Raw genomic sequence first — 18,719 nt, 5'->3', positions numbered from 1 at the left:
CCGTCCTTGACCCTTGTTCCTCAGATAGTCAAAGAAAAGTAATTCTACAACACACAATCAAAGTTGCCTAAGTATGGTAGAACTGTGAACAATATTAATGTGTCTTCTTGAATTTGTTCATTTGGTTGTCAGTCATTCTTCATTGTGACTGATGTATCGGTGCACTTTTGACCAAACATGCATTTTTAATGCATTTGGTACTCAGATGCAGCAAAACTCATTGACACAAACTCAGCAACAGAGAGTATGTGAATAAACCGTTTATAATTTATGCGGACAAGTTTGCATGACAAGTTTCCGATCTGGTTCAGCTGTCAATCGTTGGCATTATTCTGCCCCCCTGTGGTCAATCTGGGAAATGACACGGACGAAACAAAGGCAACTTTACTTGAACATTTATCAGTCATATATTTACCAATGACACATTATAGAAATTAGATATTCACAGAATAAGAAAATGTTTCTTTATTTAGCACTCAGTGTTGTCTCTCTACATCGTCACAAAGCTGTAAAAGCATTCAAAATAATACTAAAATTGATAATAAATGATGGTTAACAAAAACTCTAATAATACTCGGATGCATTTTGCAGTTGTTTGAATAAATCAAATTTGGCCATTTCAATGCAGCGTCGTTAAACAGAAGAGAGGAGAAGTGAAATCTTTTCAATATTAATGTGGTAAAAGTAAATGCTTCCGATATCCGAGGTGGGATTTATGACTTGCATGTTGCTATCAATAATATTAATCTTTCATGTTTAGTGTATCTGTCTACATTGAAGTGAAGGTTAAACAAAGCTCCCCAAAAGCATTTATTTCGAGAAATGTTTAGGGAAGAATAGGTTTTATTGTCCGTCACATGAGTCTAGCATGATAGGCTTTATCAAAATATTCCAGCGGGCAGTAAAGCGAGAATCCCGGTCAGTACCTTAGCGTGGCTCCAAGACAAGCAGGTGGGTGTCAGATACCTGGGTGACGTCACGGTGGTACTTTTGAACTCCTCGGCAGTAAATCTATAAAGGTGTGTAAAGTCTCCCTGCACAGGGAATCTGAACCTTAGACTGGAGTGAGCAGCGGGAATGCTGGGAGACCTGACATGATCCCAGCTCTTTGATTTTTGTCCAGTGTCACATTTTACGCACCAGGACGCAGGAAATGTACAACTCCCAGCCTGTCAGGCACCTGGCGCAGGCGCTGGCGGTCAACTCTCAGTACATCCCAGGCCCCTATGACCCGTTCAGCGGTTACCATCACTTCCCGGGCATCGCGGAGCCGCCAGCAAGTGCCTGGAACTCGGTCTACGCTCCCCGGGAGGAGTTTCCATTTGGGTACGGAACTGGGTCAAGCCCCAGCGGAGGACAGGTGAGTTTCTCCTCCGCGGAGCTGACTGTTCCGCCCTCCGCCGGTGGTGGGGCGTCGTTCTCCACGTACGACCCTGTATCTGACCAGGAGTCCTTCATCTTCAAGAAGAGACCCCAGGAAAGCATCAGACCAACAGCCTCAGGTGGGATTATACTGGGACCATACCGTTAAAGAGATGAAATTAAAGCCAGATTTACTATAATATTAAAATCCACCCTGTGGTGATTGTGGTTGACTTTTATTCCACTGGCACACTATATGTTTTGCAGATTACATGCTACCCCAGTAATATACACATTAAGTACAATAATAAAAGAAAAAAGCAGCTAAGAATAAAAAAAAAAAAAAAAAATCAGAATCCTAGTTCTTATCAATTTTAATACCATCTGTTTAACATTGAATTCAGTATTTGGCCTTTGCAGAATACTTGAGTATTTTTTAATAATTGCTTTCATCATCAAAGGTACTTGGAACTTTTGAGGTCGGTCATGCTCAGCCTTTTGCCTGTGGCTTAAACCTGCTCGCCAGGTCGTTTTTAGTAAGACACCTTTACTGCACTGGACAAAACACACGCACGTAAAAAGGCTGTGACATTCAGTTGCGCGGCCTTTCAAACAACATTAAACTGACTTAAAGGTCAGAGTATATCACAACCTGTAGCCATTTATAGAATAATGTCGGTCCTCACACATTCTCCTCTGTTTCCTGTTTCCTGTGACTAATGTTAGCGATCAATGCGACGCCAACATAGAAGAAGTCTGCTGAAGTTTGGCTCCTCCCCAGACTGTCATGTTGGTGTGGGGTGACAAGACTGATAAGATGGCCGCAGCGGGAAGAAGTCAAACCAAATCTCCTCCGGTGGCTTAAGGCCTCACTTGTTTCCGTCTCTGTGTTGGTCTTTCCTGATCGATGCTGTCACAACTTCTCAGATCAATAACTCTGATTCACTGTTTCCTGAGGGTGCGTGTGTGAGCATGTGTGGCTATGTAAACACCTATGTCAACACCACTGGCGGTGATAAGGAGAAGCACTGATGCAATGCAGCAGAGGAGTCTCTACATTATTTGTAGTTAAGGTGATTAATAGAGCTGATGAGGCTTTAAGTGGCGCCTGAACTTGAACGTGGCACCAGGCGGCTTCAGATTAGTCTGGTCACAGCTCACAATGCACGTGAATGCATGTGATTCACTGGCACTATTTTCACTTACGTGTAGGTCACCAAAGTCTAAAGTTCCCTCCAGAGTTCCTCTTGCTAAAATTTGGGCTCTTGTGTGAATCAGCAGGGAAGACTCGCACTAAGGACAAGTACAGGGTGGTGTACACTGACAAACAGCGGATGGAGCTGGAGAGGGAGTTCCAGAGCAACCGCTACATCACCATGCGCAGGAAAGCAGAGCTGTCGATCACGCTGGGCCTCTCAGAGAGACAGGTGAGCGGGGAAAGTCCCTCTGACTTTCTTCCTATTCAGTCATGAACACTGAGGGTCTTCAGTGTTTTAACACCACATTCTAAAAATCCAAAGCACAGTGTCACACTAACACACGTGACAAGACCTACGATGAAGCTTCTCTGCTGCCTCAATCAGAGTTAACATCGCAGGTTTTCTTTATTATTTGAACAGCATATAAGTCAGTGTATTACTCCTTTGGTCTATTAAAGTCAATCCCTGCAACAGTATTTTGTGGTGGAAGGAAATTACAAAACAAATGCAGAAGTGAGTGAGTCAAGCATGAAAATGTGTGACTGCCACATCGCTGGGTGTTAAGCATTCTCCTCCTCATATCTGCCAAGCTGCTGTCTTATTCTCACATTTACACTTCCCGCTCCTCTACACAGTTTGCATAAAGTACCCAGAAGTCACGCAGAGCCGAGCAGGGCATCAAGGAGGAATGCTTTACTGCTGGGGAGAACTCACAGCTCTTATAAAACATAAACCAACAAAATGTGCTTCTGCTCCTCTGAATGATGAAATGCTTGTATTAAGTCAACTGCTTTTATTATTGTTGGGAAGCAGCTCAGCCTCTTGGCCAGGTGAAAAGAGATCTAATCCCAAAGGACAATAGTGGTTAAATAAATCATATGTAATTAAAACTAATTTATAACTATGCTGTTCCTATCTATGTTTTTTCCAGATAAAAATATGGTTTCAGAACAGGCGTGCCAAAGAAAGAAAAATGAACCGGAAGAAGCTGCAGCATTCGCAGCAGGCCTCTACGACCACCCCCGCCTCCCCGGGCCTCGCTGAGCCCGTGGAAGCCCACCCCGGCATGAGCCCCAACGGCTTTTTTTCAGACACCCTGTCAAAAGAATATTAGTGTGAACGTGAAGGACTGTTCTGAGCTAAAATGTGTAAATACTTTATTTTTTTTATTTTGTAATTATTTTGGCCTCTGCCAATCACCAACGTCAACGTCAATCAACATCGGCGCTCAGACGCCTGATTTTACACGCTTCAAAAATTATACAGTGCTAACGTCAGATTGTGGTCTTGAAATCTGCCTTAAGACTGTTAGAGCAACGAAAACAGGAAGGAAGAATAAGGGTGGACTTTCTCAACATGAACTTGTTTCTTTAATTAGAATATGTACTCAAATCACATTCATGGCTGTACATAAAAATATAAATGAACAAATTTCCATGTGACTTTATAAAAACATGTTAAATGGTGAATAGACACAGACAGACAGACAGACAGACAGACAGACAGGCAGGCAGGCAGACAGGCAGACAGACAGGCAGACAGACTAGAGCAGAGGACTTAAAACGCAACCTTGGGGAGCCCCGATCTTGAGTTTTAATGTAATCTTTGCCATCGTTAAATTAGATGCCCATAAAAATAAAAAAGGAAGGAAAACTTTGTCAACTATTAGACTTTCAAAAAGAAATGGTTAAGAAAACAGGAACTAAAAGCTGTTTGTTCTTCTAATCATCACACTCTGGTGCAGTATAGCTGATGTATAAATAACAAGCCTGTGTCTGACATGACTTGGGACCAGGCTGACCACATGGGTCCCTCAGACTGTCCAGCATGTAGCAACTGGGATAGACCGCACTGGGGCGAAATGGGGAAGGACGGCTGCAGTGGATCTAATGGTTCCCCATAATAAGGAACTAAGATAGTGCAACGCTTTAATGTGACTGCATTGAAAATTTCTAAACTTTATCTTTATTCTGCATTTCACTTCACTTATTCTTATATAAGTAAGCATTTTAAATTAGCAGACTAATTTTATAAGACGTTCCCATTTGTGAGTGAAAAGGGGAAGGAGGGACAGGCCTGTTCGTCACATTTTCCCAGGTGGACAGACGATTTAAAAAAAACAGTCTCATTGCCGGTACTTCTGCTTTTATCATCAAGGTTGTTAAGAAAGCAGAAAACACTGCTTGTAAATGCTTGTAGTGCATATTCGATTAAAAATATCATTTTGCTGGTATTAATTGTGGTTATGTCATCGATTCCCGTCATTTGGACTTGTTGCCTCTCATGAGGCTCCTTTATGGTCTCAGAAACAAATGAACCTCCAAACTGTGCTAAAGCAGGAACATAAGATTAGAATTCATCATCAGTCACACACAAAATAATTCACATCAAAATAAAAATAATTATGCGGTGCACGTAACAAGGGAATAACTGTCAAATAAACCTCCCGTTCATGGTAACCAGGGGAAACATGCTGCATATTCTCATCCCACGCGATCGATCGACACTGATCAGATTCTTGATCGTTGGCTTTATTACACTTTATTACACTTCTGCAGTGTCAATGATTTGCTCAGGCAGATTATGTCAGTCATGGGTTCAAGACGCCTCTCAGGTGGTTGTTTAAGGACGCCACAACAGTCAGGAACCATAACCACCAATTTTATGGAAGCGTGAATCATGAATGCCAGTCCATGGCTGTTCGACCTTTAACCTTTGCAGCAGCACACAAGAGGCAAACACTGGAGATAAATCACCCCTTTATAACCTTTTCATTTTAGATTTCAGAAAACCTAAATCTAAGACTAAAGTCATCGAAGTTTTTTTTACTTTAGTAGAAAAACATTCCATTCCAGAATCACCTCCACTTCAGAGATTAAACATCTGCTGAGCGCGTTTATTTGACTGCTATGCTAGATTAATACTTGTGAGTTTGCATAGTTTTCCTCTGGCCTCTGCTGTGAACTCTTGACTTCTCTATCCCAAAGAAACTAAGTTTCAATTTTACAAAAAGGGACACACTGTATCTGGCCGTTCCCGATTCATCCACCCATAGACAGAGCAAATAAATATTTTTAAAGGAACAATTTTAGTCAGAGAGCGATAAAGATGTGACAACCCACAAAAACCTTTTTTTAAGGGTTTTCATTTTCACCAAAAACTGGAAGTTATAGCTGTGAAAAAAGCAGAAGTTCCCTCACAGAAACAAAATTGTGCTGACCGAACATCCTGACAGCTGCCATGTTTCTCTTCAAGCAGCGAACACTGAGACGACATGGGCGGTGCTGACACACCGCAGTAATGGTGAGCATAATAATCACGTACTAACTAGAATGAGACTAAGGAAGACCTTTTCTTCGCAGTGCATTTGGGTTGGTATTAACAAGGCAATGTGGCAGCTGAGTAGAAGGAAATTGAAAAACAAAATGTCAAAAAAGTTAAAATGCTCAAGGGAAAAGCCTGCACAAACAATCACAGTGGAGCTGGGAGCCTGTCTATCTGCCAAGTCCAGGAAAATGATAAATAATAGTGACATTTGCGTTCACCTGGCCCTCCGGGGCCGTTCGATGAACTTGATCTCTCCATATTCCACCTGTGGCGCCCCCTGAGGGGATCCAGAGGGTCCCATCAGTCTGTTTTTCTGCTGAGGCCGCTCTGCAAACTTGATCTCTCCATATTCCACCTCTTGCCCCCTCTGGACAGCACCGCGACCTGCGGGTGGCTTGTCGGTCTGCGCTGAAAAGGTGATCTGGCCATATCCTCCCATTTCTGCCTGCGGTTGCACGTCTCTGCTCGGCTGCTGCCTCTTGACGTCAGCATACTGTAACTCTTGATCATTTCCTCCTTTCACATGAGGTGAATTGTTACCACCATGAATACCTGACAGCTTGCACGTGCGTAGCTGTTCCCACATAAACCTATTGTGATGATCAATTTTACCTCTAGCATTGCTGCTTTCTCTTCTCTTATGAGCACAGACCATCACAAAAGCGGCCATCAAGCCGATGAGCAGCAAAGAGAGTACAATTCCAGTTACCATCAGGGTTGTAGGTCCTGCAGTCAAAGTGTAGGACAAAAAACACAAATATTTCAATTAGCAAACATGAAGGTTTCATATGGAGGCAAATGAAGAAACATGAGAATAAACTTTAAGAGATTTCCACAGCAGATAGTTATGACTTACGAAGGTACAATGGACCATCTGTATTGGAGGATGTTTGATTGGAGGGTGTTATTTTAGTGGAGGGGTTATTAGACACTGTGATGTCACTCTCCTTACCAACATTCTCTGTAGTTATGGTTGTTGTTGTTGTTGTTGTGGTTGTTGGTTTAATACACAGTGTGTTATTTGCTGCAAACACCCACTGTGTTATGTTTGTCCCATTTGATAATTGACACTCAATGAAAATGTAGCCTAAAGGGAAGAAACTGTTCAACCACTGACACAAAAGCATCAATGTCACATTAATGAAGATGTTTCCATCATGTTGTCACTCACCACAGGTTGAAATCATCTCTGTTACTGAGGCTTCACTGACGTGATTCCTGACTAAACACACCAGCCGTCCTGACACTGTTTGTTTCAGAATGATCTCATTAGTCTCATTATTAACAGAGAGGAGCTGATCATCTGTCAGTGTGTCTCCATCCAGAGTCCAGCTGTACTGAGGACTGTCTCCATCAGAGGAGCAGGACATCCTCTTCTCTCCCTGGGACAGACACTCAGACGTCAGCCGGACAGTCGACACAGGAGCTGAAACACATGAACTTTGATTAGAACAGAAAATGATCAGCTCTCTACACAGCAGAACATGAATCCTGTGTTATATGAGAGTTAGAGTATGACAGGAAGATTTAATCAAAGCTCTCAGTCAAACGTACCTTGGATGTTCAACTGTAGAGTCCGAACTGCTGTGCTCTCTCCATTCTCATTAAATATTTCAAGTTTATATTCACCACCATCAGTTCTGCTCAGGCTGTTCATCCTCAATGTTCCATTATGAGAAATAAACTCAGACCTGTTTGATAATCTATTCGTCACAGGTCCATTACCAATCCGACTCAGAATTATTACATTTGAGTTCCTCCATCTGAATGTCAGTATCTCTGGGACTTTGTCCATCAACTGCAGGACCAGAGTTCCTCCCAGAGCTCCATAACACTGAGTTTTATTCTGCTGGCCATCACAGGAGGTTTCTACACCTGCACAACACACAAATGACCAAATCACAGCAATAAATAAACACCTAGCTGAGACCATCAACATCACGTGTTTTAAACGTGTCCACAGATTTTGGGATTAAACTATAATGAGTTCAACAAGAGAGGCTCAACAAAGCATCATGAATGTGCTACAAACCTTAATTAGAAATCAAACCCATGGATCACATAATCAAATGTTTGTTTTAGTCTGACCAACAAATTATAACTTAAGATATTTGTTTTATTCAAGGTTTCTTTTGATGGCTCCTGTTGAGTAGCACATCTATTTATTTAAATGGTTCCTTTGAGTAAAATATTCTCTAAACGTCCCTCAGCCTGCTGACATCTGATCAGACTGGTCGTCTGTTTAACGGCTCACCCAGAGAGACTCTGACCAACATCAGCAATAGTCCCGTCACAGCCTTCATGCCTCTGCAGTGTTTGGTCTCAGTTGATCCACTCAGCAGGTCCCCAGAGAACGACCGGAAATGCAGCATGAACAACCGAGCATGAGCGTCCTGTAACTTCTCCTGATGATGTGACCAGACTGAGAAATTTGACTGACTGCTGCTTTTATCTCTTCTTGTATTCGTGCTATAGATAAGGAAGTGATGTCACATTCACTTCCTCTTTAGTCAGAACCAAAAAGGACAACAGTCTTCTGATGGACTCAGGAGAGAAGAAGAAAGGATTTCTTCTTCAGGTTGAAACAGGATTTGAGACAAACATCTGAGACCAGAGTTGTTTCACATTATTGTTGTTCTTGGTACCAGAGCTCAGCTAAAATATGGACCAAGAGGTCTCTTCTGTACCTCAAATCAGGCTACAGATCTGCTGCTCAGGGATTACGAGCCAGGACTGCGTTTGCTTGGCACCAGTAAGATAACATGACTATTATTATCAGGATTATTGTTATTTAATCATTGAATAAATAATTTTCTCACTATGATAAAGTCATTTAAATACATCTTATTTCTGAGTAAAGGCACCAACGTCAGCAGAAATTTACAGCACGTGATCAGTGAGGGGTGAACAGCAGAGGCAAACCCCAAAGTCAATAAGGAATTGTCAAGAACATTTGTGTGAACAAATGAACAGACACACACAAATGTTCCAAACAGAACTGCACCTGTGTGTGTCCAGATCTGCTGTGATCCACCGGAGAATTGTTGGATTATATTATTCTCCAAAAGCTGAACTCAAACAGCTAAAATTACATGAAACATTTGTTTCCTATCATTTTTATGCACATATTAATAAAACAGTATCTTCACTGGCACCAAGCACGTATTTTATTCCAAGTGCTGCCAAATCGCAAAGGCAGAAATCACAGTTGTAAACATTTTAAAGGATGAATAAAGGCCACAGATTAAACAGAGAAGATTGAGAAGACATTGATGATCAGTAGTTTTAATGTGAGGCTACAGATGATGAATTACTATTGATTTATGTATCTTTCTCCTTTTTAACCACTGACTTATTTGCTTTCTCTGACTCCTCCATCAGTTTGGGTATTTGTGCATCACCTGTGCTGCATTGCCCCCTTCTGGTTATTTTATAGTATTACTGCGTAATGGTAAAAATATTCGTGATTTTTGTTATTTCGTGGCTCATATTAATGTGCTTCTGTGTTGAGCAACAGCTTTGAATTTGTCCTTCAAATGTTGCTCCATAACACTGACCAGTGAAATTATTTTAATAGTATTTCTTGTGAACACGTTATTAAATCAACAAACTTGAGATCAGAACCACACCTAACCTGCAGGACACAAGATAAGAAAGCAGAAAAAAATATACCTTCATTACATTCTATAATGTTCTTACAGAGTTTGAGATTTTATGTTTTAACAAAAATCTATGTTTTTATTCTACAGATTTCATAATTTGGATTGTGATAAGATGAAGTTCAAACTTTACATATTCACGACAGCCTGTCAGGTTCCCAGTTTCTGGGAACTTTTTTTGCAGGGTTTCTCCTGCGGGGGGCGTGGTGGAGCCATGCCTCAGCCGCAGGTGGTGTCGGGGACTGGTGCACCTGCAGACACTCGGTAATCAAGCCACCTATTTAGGGACTGTTCTCACGGTTGGCCAGCGTAGGCGTGTTTTGTCTGATTCGGAATACCCCGGCTATACCCTCCTGGACTATCGTGAAACTTTTTCCTTCGTGGATAACTTTTGAACCCGTTTATCGGTGTGTGTGTGTGTGTGTGTGTGTGTGTGTGTGTGTGTGTGTGTGTGTGTGTGTGTGTGTGTGTGTGTGTGTGTGTGTGTGTGTGTGTGTGTGTGTGTGTGTGTGTGTGTGTGTGTCCCAAAACTGAAGAATGTTCAAGTGTCTGTGCAGGCAAGTTTTTATGGTACTGAACTCAACATTAACACTGGAGGTGTGATTCAGAGTCAATACATCTTTATAGCACAGGATACCCATACACTTAGGGCCTGAGCCCCAACTCACAACGGCTGCACTTCTTGCAGCAGAGGCCGCAAGTGTGGTGCAGCATCTGCTGTTGGGCCTGTCTGACCAGGAGATGATGGGCCACATCGAAAATGGGAGTAAGAGGGGCCATCAGAGCCAGCTGTCATGTGAAGGAAATGAGACTGACTTTGACTCAAATACACCTGTTGGTGAAAGGCCAAGAACCAAAGATGTTTTCTCCCTGGAAGAAATCAACCGGTTACCAGATAAAACATTCTGTCACAGCTCAGGCTCATGGCTGTGACAAGGTTGGAAGACCAGACAAAATTTCAAGAGTTCAGCCAAAAACTTGTTTGGAAAAATGTGAACAAGAAAACTGTGGGGGAAAACGGTGACCAAGCGAGATCTGTGTGCAGTAATGGCAATCCAACAAGCATCTGCACGTCCATATGGGGCAAAAAGAGTAAGAGCGCCACCGGAGGAAGGAAGGCACATCGGGCTGAGGTGTGGCTCGTGAAGCTGATGAAGAAGCTCCAGAACCTGGAATAGGAAAAAGTCCCTGAAAGTGTCTGATTTTTGCAGACACAGTTTATAAGATCTGTGTGATTGAAAGACTGGTTGGTTTTGATTTATTAGATGAGAAAATGTGTAAACAAACTTGACATCTTCAAAGAAGACTGGTCATTCACAGCATGATGTTTTCTCCAACCATCTTCTCATTCTCTTCCTTCTCTCTCTTTCCCAAGGCAAGATCTTCTGGACACTTGGAGGCTTTAACATCACCTACGTAGGCAGTACACTTGGGTTGGATTTCTGACAACTGGATCAAGTCAAATAGGCTGGACAGAATCTATATTTCACCGTTTAATCTCAAGATTACTGAACAGCAACATTGTTGCAGTCGTTTCACTGACTACCACCTGGATTAACTGGCCATCACAGCAGCAGAGAGAGTACAATTCTTTCAGTATTTCTATAATATACTCCTCCAGTGTATAACTGTGAAAGGCCCTGGCAGCAGTGGAGGCCATTTAGAGCCGATTTTAACTTTTTGAAGCTGTGAAGGGACGTGGCTAAAACACAGTTATGCATGTTTTGTCAACAGAACACTTACATTTGCAGTGCCACAGTTAAAGCAGCCATAGAGCACTTAAAGCGACGATCCAGAGTTTAGATCAGGACAGGGAGCACTGGCCAGGTCCTCCTTCCTCCAGCTAAAGAATATGATCTTTTTAGCCTTGAGAGGTAGACAGTGCAGAGGATGCAGATGACTTGAAGGACCGATAACTATTAACCCAGAGGAGATGAGGAGCATGCAGAGGAATTCTACAATGGCCTTTTTGCTACTAAAATTTGCAGTCCGGAGTGTCTGGGGACATAGGGGACTTTCACTGCTCAACTCAGAGGAAACAGCAGCTCTGGGCTCTGAGCTTTCTCTGGAGGAGCTCACAGGAGTTGTAAATCTGATGGGGTCAGGCCAGGTGCCAGGGATCAATGGTCTCTATGGTATCTGCATGGAGCCTTGTTGGAGTGCTAAAAATTGGGGTGCTCTCCAGGTGTCCTGCCAGTGAGCAGTGCTTTCTCTGTTGCCTAAAAAAAAAAGCAGCCTTATCAAAGATCTGGCACCCTCTGTACAGACTATAAGGTGCTTTCCAGAGTCTTTTTAAAAAAACTAAAACACATCATGGAACTGGTTGTACAGACTGATCAGACAGTATATTTTGATTTCATTCATGATGTGAATGCTGCCATTGTCACTTTAGGCCAGGAACAATCTTAACCAGGTGGATCAGTCTGCAGTCTGCAGTTAGGGCTTCATGTATTGGTGAGGAGGTTTTAGGTTGAGTTAGCTTGTTTTATCGGGGTCCACAACCTTTATTGAAAATGGAAGTGGGACTGAGTGGGCCCTTGCTGTGCAGGTTGAGAGGCTGACTAAAGGGCCTTTCATTTCCAGGGTGAATCTAGAATCTGTGAATCTGACCTCCTTCTGACCGTGTCTGCGTATGCTGATGTTCATATCTTTATCTGCAGTCAGGAAGAGGTTCAGTGTTTGCAGGAAGCTGTATCAATGTATGAAAAAGCCTCCTCTGCACAGTGTGTAGAGGCAAAGAGTGAGGCTCCGTTGTTGGGAGTGTGGAGGGCTCAAGCAGTGCCCTGTCTGCCCAGTGGGGTCTGAAAGTGTTGGGGTTTTAAGGGAGTAAAAGAAAAGTCTATCTGGTTGTCGAAGTGTAAATGGTTGCTAAATGAGGTGTCATATAGATGTAGAGGTCTACTTGCCAACAACTTAGTTACCTTGAATCTTTGGCACACCCTTATCGCACCTACACCATTAAGAGGTCTGCTGGATAAAACAGAGAAGGACAGCATCCATTTCTTTTGCTCTGGGCACTGGATGCACAGGAAAACCAGGCTCATGACAGGAAGACATAAAGGTGAGATTAAGCTCCTTTTCTGCAAGTTAACATGGTTCTTTGATGTTTAAATATTGGTAATGCGCTTACATGGAATAAAATCAAGTATTGAACCCAGTTGGATTCTATAAACACTTTTCTTTTCACAGTCCTGCTCGAGAAGTCCCTGCCTGATTATGCAGGCCGGGGCACGGCCCACCGTGGGCTGGGCTCAACATAATTTTAAGATTGACTATGGTGTTTATGTCATTGTAAACATAATAGCTTACTGCTCTGTCTTGTAACACCAGTAGTCAAGGGACTTCAGTTGGTTTTCAGATTAATCCACTTGATCTTCGGGGTACAAAAGAACTTTGATTTCTAATAACCAAGCATTTAAGGTATGTTCTTTTTCTCTTTTTTGCAAACATGATTCTGTTGGAGGATTTATTTATTTTAAAAATGCTTTTACATAGCATTTTACAAACATGAAATATTATTTCAGAAACGGAAACCATAGGGTTAGGGTTTTTCACTAGTAAACAATAACAGTGCACAGAGAAAATACTGTGGCCCGAAACTTAAAGACGACAAAGAACAAATGGTGAACAAATGCCTGATCAAATACAAATGTAAAGACTGTTTTGTTTTCTTCTTCTAGCTGTCACAGGTGTTAGATAAAAGCAAAGGTCCAGCAGAACACATAGTAATGGTGGGCAACATGAATTTGATTTGCTCAGACTTGTGGAGTCTGGATTTGGATCAGGATTTTGATGGATGGTCAGCATAGAAAATGTGCTGTGCTGATACAATTTATATCATTTCAGAAGGGCATTTGTTTTTCTTTGGAGTGCATCATCTGTGTTCATGTATTCTACCAGATCCTGAGCAGTTGCCTCAAGGTTGTAGAAAAGGTTGTGCAGCTATTGGTTGATTGGACATTATAGTTACAGTACTTACAGTATGCTCTCTCCAGTGTCATTATGCCTGGTCAATACAAAGTATTATTTTGGAAACATACTGACCAATTCAGTATTTCATTGTTCTTCAAAGACAAATATCCAGTAAATAAGAAGATAGTGGTGTCTTGTTGTCATAGCCTGTCTTGCTATGCTCTACATGTCCTCAATATGATCACAAAGAGTCCTTCTTTGAAGCACTGCGTCCCGTTCAAGGCAGAATTCATAAGGTTTAAGAGGGGCCGTCACAGCTCTTTATTAGCTCTGAGTTATTGACAGAACAGGAAGAGGGAATACTGTATGTTGGCATCTGTGTGCTCTAATCTCATTCTTTAGGACCTTTTCCACTCTTTATAAATGATCTTCACTATTTCTAAACATTAAAGGGCAAAGGCATTTCAGTCTCTCGGAGCCCTTTTAGACCATGTTTCTGTGTGAATATGGTTGCATGGCCTGTATTAGGTCAGGGTTTCATTTCACTGAGATGGGGCTTAATATTTACATTAAAGTGACTAAAACCTGGTAGAAATGATCCTGATGTAAATGATGATGTTTATAAATACATTTAAAATAAAGGCTACACATAACGTGACACACCATGTCACCTAATGTATCAGAAGTACAAATTCATTTTCAGTCACCAACAGACCAAATCTGGTTCAGGATCGCAACAGTTTATACTGCGGAGGGTAAAAGTCAGCCTGGGCCTTTGTGTGGCTCTGGCCCTATTCAACAGTGAGAGTTTTTCTAGATTAATCAATTAACAAGAATACAAAATGTTCATAAATCTCATCAGATCATCAGTATGTAGTAAAGCACTGAAAAAGTGAGTTTTGCAATAAGAAAAATATGAGCCTGGACCTCTTCAAGGTTTCTTCCTGTTATAGCGCAGTTTTTCCTGCCACTGTTGCTTGCTCGGGGGTCAGACATCAAGAGACAATCTAAATTGTAACAGATGCTTTAGAAATAAAGTTGCAGCTGTTATCAAAGCTTTAAAAACATGTTTGTGTCCTAATTGCCCAGTAATTCCTTCTAAACGCCGACAAGCACATTTTTTTGGCCTCTTCTCTCAAACCCATCATGTGGTTTCACTCTGAAACTGTCACATAAAAACTGTTGTAACAATTTTAACAAATGCTTATTGATGGGAAATTTAAAGGAACCAGAGGATAAAATCTGCACATTTACTTGAACTCAGATGTAAAATCAGCAAAAGACTAAAGCAAAGATCTTTGTTTTATTAATTACATTTAGTTCATAGTTTCTAAAAGAAAAATAGAGCAGTATGATGGAACTTCTGTCTTTCAAAGAGAAACTCTTATATTTCAAAACATGAGCACAAACTATGATACAGTTATTTAGGTATTACACGTGAGAAAATAAAGGTTTATTGCAGGTCATAAAAATAAAGTTTAACCCTGAGCATCCACTCCTTCATCCAGGCAGTGTTCTGCTAAACCACCACCCTCACAAAATTGCAAATAAAGTGATTTCATGTGACTTCAGGAGCATTTCCATGCATTTCAAGGTCTTTCTTGTGAACAACCTTCACTATAAACTCTCTCAGGGAAATGTGGAAGATGTTTATGTTATTTGCAGACAGATAAAAGTGAGTATTTCTCATTTCAGCCATTATAACTGAGTTGTCTCCATGGTCCCTCCTGTGATGATGGCAGAACCTTCAGCTGTCCCACGGATCTTCTTCTTCTTCCATGAAAAATAGATGAAAATCCCACTGAAGATAAAAATCATCACCAATGCACGGAAGAAAAGTGTGAGGAGAACATTATCTGGATAAACATGGATAAAAACATAGGAAAAAAATATCAGTAAAATAAAGTTATGCAGGTGAGTCACAATTGACAACAGAGTAACAACTGTGATCATCACATGACAGGTAATCTGAAAAAAAATTATTTATTACATTTGAGAAGAAAGAAATAAGAAATAAACTAAATAAATATAGAAGGTAAGAACACAAATATTTAACTTGGGTGGATGTTTGATTTGAGGATGTTAATTTAGTGGAGGGGATATAAGACACTGTGATGTCACTCTCCTTACCAACATTGTCTGTAGTTATGGTTGTTGTTGTTGTGGTTGTGGTTGTGGTTGTTGTGGTTGTTGGTTTAATACACAGTGTGTTATTTGCTGCAAACACCCACTGTGTTATGTTTGTCCCATTTGATAATTGACACTCAATGAAAATGTAGCCTAAAGGGAAGAAACTGTTTAACCACTGACACAAAAGCATCGATGTCACATTAATGAAGATGTTTCCATCATGTTGTCACTCACCACAGGTTGAAATCATCTCTGTTTCTGAGGCTTCACTGACGTGATTCCTGACTAAACACACCAGCCGTCCTGACACTGTTTGTTTCAGAAAGATCTCATTAGTCTCATTATTCCCAGAGAGGAGCTGATCATCTGTCAGTGTGTTTCCATCCAGAGTCCAGCTGTACTGAGGACTGTCTCCAACAGAGGAGCAGGACATCCTCTTCTCTCCCTGGGACAGACACTCAGACGTCAGCCGGACAGTCGACACAGGAGCTGAAACACATGAACTTTGATTAGAACAGAAAATGATCAGCTCTCTACACAGCAGAACATGAATCCTGTGTTATATGAGAGTTAGAATATGACAGGAAGATTTAATCAAAGCTCTCAGTCAAACGTACCTTGGATGTTCAACTGTAGAGTCCGAACTGCTGTTCTCACTCCATCCTCATTAAATATTTTAAGTTTATATTCTCCACCATCAGTTCTGCTCAGGCTGTTCATCCTCAGTGTTCCATTATGGGAAATAAACTCTGACCTGGTTGATAACTTATTCGTCACAGGCCCGTTTCTAATCTGAATCAGAATCATTCCTATTGAGTTTGACCATGTGAATGTCAGTATCTCTAGGTTGTTGTCCATCAACTGGAGGACCAGAGTTCCTCCCAGAGCTCCATAACACTGAGTTTTATCCTGCCGGCCATCACAGGAGGTTTCTACACCTGCACAACACACAAATGACCAAATCACAGCAATAAATAAACACCTAGCCGAGACCATCAACATCACGTGTTTTAAACGTGTCCACAGATTTTGGGATTAAACTATAATGAGTTCAACAAGAGAGGCTCAACAAAGCATCATGAATGTGCTACAAACTTTAATTAGAAATCAAACCCATGGATCACATAATCAAATGTTTGTTTTAGTCTGACCATCAAATTATAACTTAAGATATTTGTTGAGTAGCACATCTATTTATTTAAATGATTCCGATGAGTAAAATATTCTCTAAACTTCCCTCAGCCTGCTGACATCTGATCAGACTGGTCGTCTGTTTAACGGCTCACCCAGAGAGACTCTGACCAACATCAGCAATAGTCCCATCACACTGGGATGTCACCCTCCTTAACAACATTGTCTGAGGTTGTTGTTGTTGTGGTTGTTGTTGGTTTAATACACAGTGTGTTATTTGCTGCAAACACCCACTGTGTTATGTTTGTCCCATTTGATAATTGACACTCAATGAAAATGTAGCCTAAAGGGAAGGAACTGTTCAACCACTTACACAAAAGCATCGATGTCACATTAATGAAGATGTTTCCATCATGTTGTCACTCACCACAGGTTGAAATCATCTCTGTTACTGAGGCTTCACTGACGTGATTCCTGACTAAACACACCAGCCGTCCTGACACTGTTTGTTTCAGAATGATCTCATTAGTCTCATTATTCCCAGAGAGGAGCTGATCATCTGTCAGTGTGTCTCCATCCAGAGTCCAGCTGTACTGAGGACTGTCTCCATCAGAGGAGCAGGACATCCTCTTCTCTCCCTGGGACAGACACTCAGACGTCAGCCGGACAGTCGACACAGGAGCTGAAAGAGACACATGAACTTTGATTAGAACAGAAAATGATCAGCTCTCTACACAGCAGAACATGAATCCTGTGTTATATGAGAGTTAGAATATGACAGGAAGATTTAATCAAAGCTCTCAGTCAAATGTACCTTGGATGTTCAACTGTTGAGTCCGTACTGCTGTTCTCTCTCCATCCTCATTAAATATTTCAAGTTTATATTCACCACCATCAGTTCTGCTCAGGCTGTTCATCCTCAATGTTCCATTATGGGAAATAAACTCTGACCTGGTTGATAACTTATTCGTCACAGCCCCCTTACCAATCCAATACAGAATCATTCCTATTGAGTTTGACCATGTGAATGTATGTATCTCTAGGTTGTTGTCCATCAACTGGAGGACCAGAGTTCCTCCCAGAGCTCCATAACACTGAGTTTTATCCTGCCGGCCATCACAGGTTTCTACACCTGCACAACACACAAATGACCAAATCACAGCAATAAATAAACACCTAGCTGAGACCATCAACATCACATGTTTTAAACGTGTCCACAGATTTTGGGATTAAACTATAATGACTTCAACAAGAGAGGCTCAACAAAGCATCATGAATGTGCTACAAACTTTAATTAGAAATCAAACCCATGGATCACATAATCAAATGTTTGTTTTAGTCTGACCATCAAATTATAACTTAAGATATTTGTTGAGTAGCACATCTATTTATTTAAATGGTTCCTTTGAGTAAAATATTCTCTAAACGTCCCTCAGCCTGCTGACATCTGATCAGACTGGTCGTTTGTTTAACGGCTCACCCAGAGAGACTCTGACCAACATCAGCAATAGTCCCATCACAGCCTTCATGCCTCTGCAGTGTTTGGTCTCAGTTGATCCACTCAGCAGGTCCCCAGAGAACGACCAGAAATGCAGCATGAACAACGGAGCGTGAGCGTCCTGTAACTTCTCCTGATGATGTGACCAGACTGAGAAATTTGACTGACTGCTGCTTTTATCTCTTCTTGAATTCGTGCTATAGATAAGGAAGTGATGTCACATTCACTTCCTCTTTAGTCAGAACCAAAAAGGACAACAGTCTTCTGATGGACTCAGGAGAGAAGAAGAAAGGATTTCTTCTTCAGGTTGAAACAGGATTTGAGACAAACATCTGAGACCAGAGTTGTTTCACATTATTGTTGTTCTTGGTACCAGAGCTCAGCTAAAATATGGACCAAGAGGTCTCTTCTGTACCTCAAATCAGGCTACAGATCTGCTGCTCAGGGATTACGAGCCAGGACTGTTTGCTTGGCACCAGTAAGCTAACATTACTATTATTA

The 18,719-nt window shown here is 41.4% G+C and overlaps 2 protein-coding genes across 5 annotated transcripts; one reads left to right on the top strand and one right to left on the bottom strand.

Annotated features, from left to right (window-relative positions):
- Positions 1-845: 845 nt before the first annotated feature.
- cdx1a (caudal type homeobox 1a) lies at positions 846-4,197 on the top strand. 3 transcript variants are annotated; one of them, XM_029846947.1, is made up of 4 exons: positions 846-1,019; positions 1,124-1,502; positions 2,641-2,789; positions 3,493-4,197. In XM_029846947.1, the coding sequence occupies exons 2-4, from the start codon at positions 1,154-1,156 to the stop codon at positions 3,673-3,675; spliced, it is 681 nt and encodes a 226-aa protein (XP_029702807.1). In that variant the 5' UTR covers positions 846-1,019; positions 1,124-1,153; the 3' UTR covers positions 3,676-4,197. The 3 variants fall into 3 exon arrangements, with proteins under 3 accessions (XP_029702807.1, XP_029702808.1, XP_003970425.1); XM_003970376.3 differs by having other exon boundaries at positions 847-1,019; positions 2,644-2,789; XM_029846948.1 differs by having other exon boundaries at positions 846-1,502.
- On the bottom strand, positions 3,913-18,393 carry LOC105417366 (uncharacterized). Of its 2 annotated transcripts, XM_029846944.1 has the most exons (8): positions 18,201-18,385; positions 17,535-17,852; positions 17,148-17,402; positions 16,207-16,527; positions 15,824-16,078; positions 15,590-15,739; positions 6,501-6,614; positions 3,913-6,404 (listed from the first exon to the last, which is right to left on the bottom strand). In XM_029846944.1, the coding sequence occupies exons 1-8, from the start codon at positions 18,316-18,318 to the stop codon at positions 6,103-6,105; spliced, it is 1,833 nt and encodes a 610-aa protein (XP_029702804.1). In that variant the 5' UTR covers positions 18,319-18,385; the 3' UTR covers positions 3,913-6,102. The 2 variants fall into 2 exon arrangements, with proteins under 2 accessions (XP_029702804.1, XP_029702805.1); XM_029846945.1 differs by lacking the exons at positions 3,913-6,404; positions 6,501-6,614 and adding an exon at positions 14,751-15,315 and having other exon boundaries at positions 18,201-18,393.
- Between the last annotated feature and the right edge of the window lie 326 nt (positions 18,394-18,719).

This window comes from Takifugu rubripes, chromosome 14, assembly GCF_901000725.2.
Source record: "Takifugu rubripes chromosome 14, fTakRub1.2, whole genome shotgun sequence".
Lineage (NCBI taxonomy): Eukaryota > Metazoa > Chordata > Actinopteri > Tetraodontiformes > Tetraodontidae > Takifugu > Takifugu rubripes.
Note: the sequence above shows the minus strand (reverse complement) of the source record. Positions and strands in the feature narration are given on the sequence as shown.

Bases quoted from the DNA above. Each gene is read 5' to 3' on its own strand.
- LOC105417366 (XM_029846944.1), bottom strand. From the start codon at position 18,318: ATGCTGCATTTCTGGTCGTTCTCTGGGGACCTGCTGAGTGGATCAACT. The intron at 17,853-18,200 runs GTGAGCCGTTAA...TGTGTTGTGCAG, and splicing joins GTTGGTCAGAGTCTCTCTGG to GTGTAGAAACCTGTGATGGC. The intron at 17,403-17,534 runs GTACATTTGACT...TGTCTCTTTCAG, and splicing joins TCAACAGTTGAACATCCAAG to CTCCTGTGTCGACTGTCCGG.
- cdx1a (XM_029846947.1), top strand. From the start codon at position 1,154: ATGTACAACTCCCAGCCTGTCAGGCACCTGGCGCAGGCGCTGGCGGTC. The intron at 1,503-2,640 runs GTGGGATTATAC...TGTGTGAATCAG, and splicing joins CATCAGACCAACAGCCTCAG to CAGGGAAGACTCGCACTAAG. The intron at 2,790-3,492 runs GTGAGCGGGGAA...TGTTTTTTCCAG, and splicing joins TGGGCCTCTCAGAGAGACAG to ATAAAAATATGGTTTCAGAA.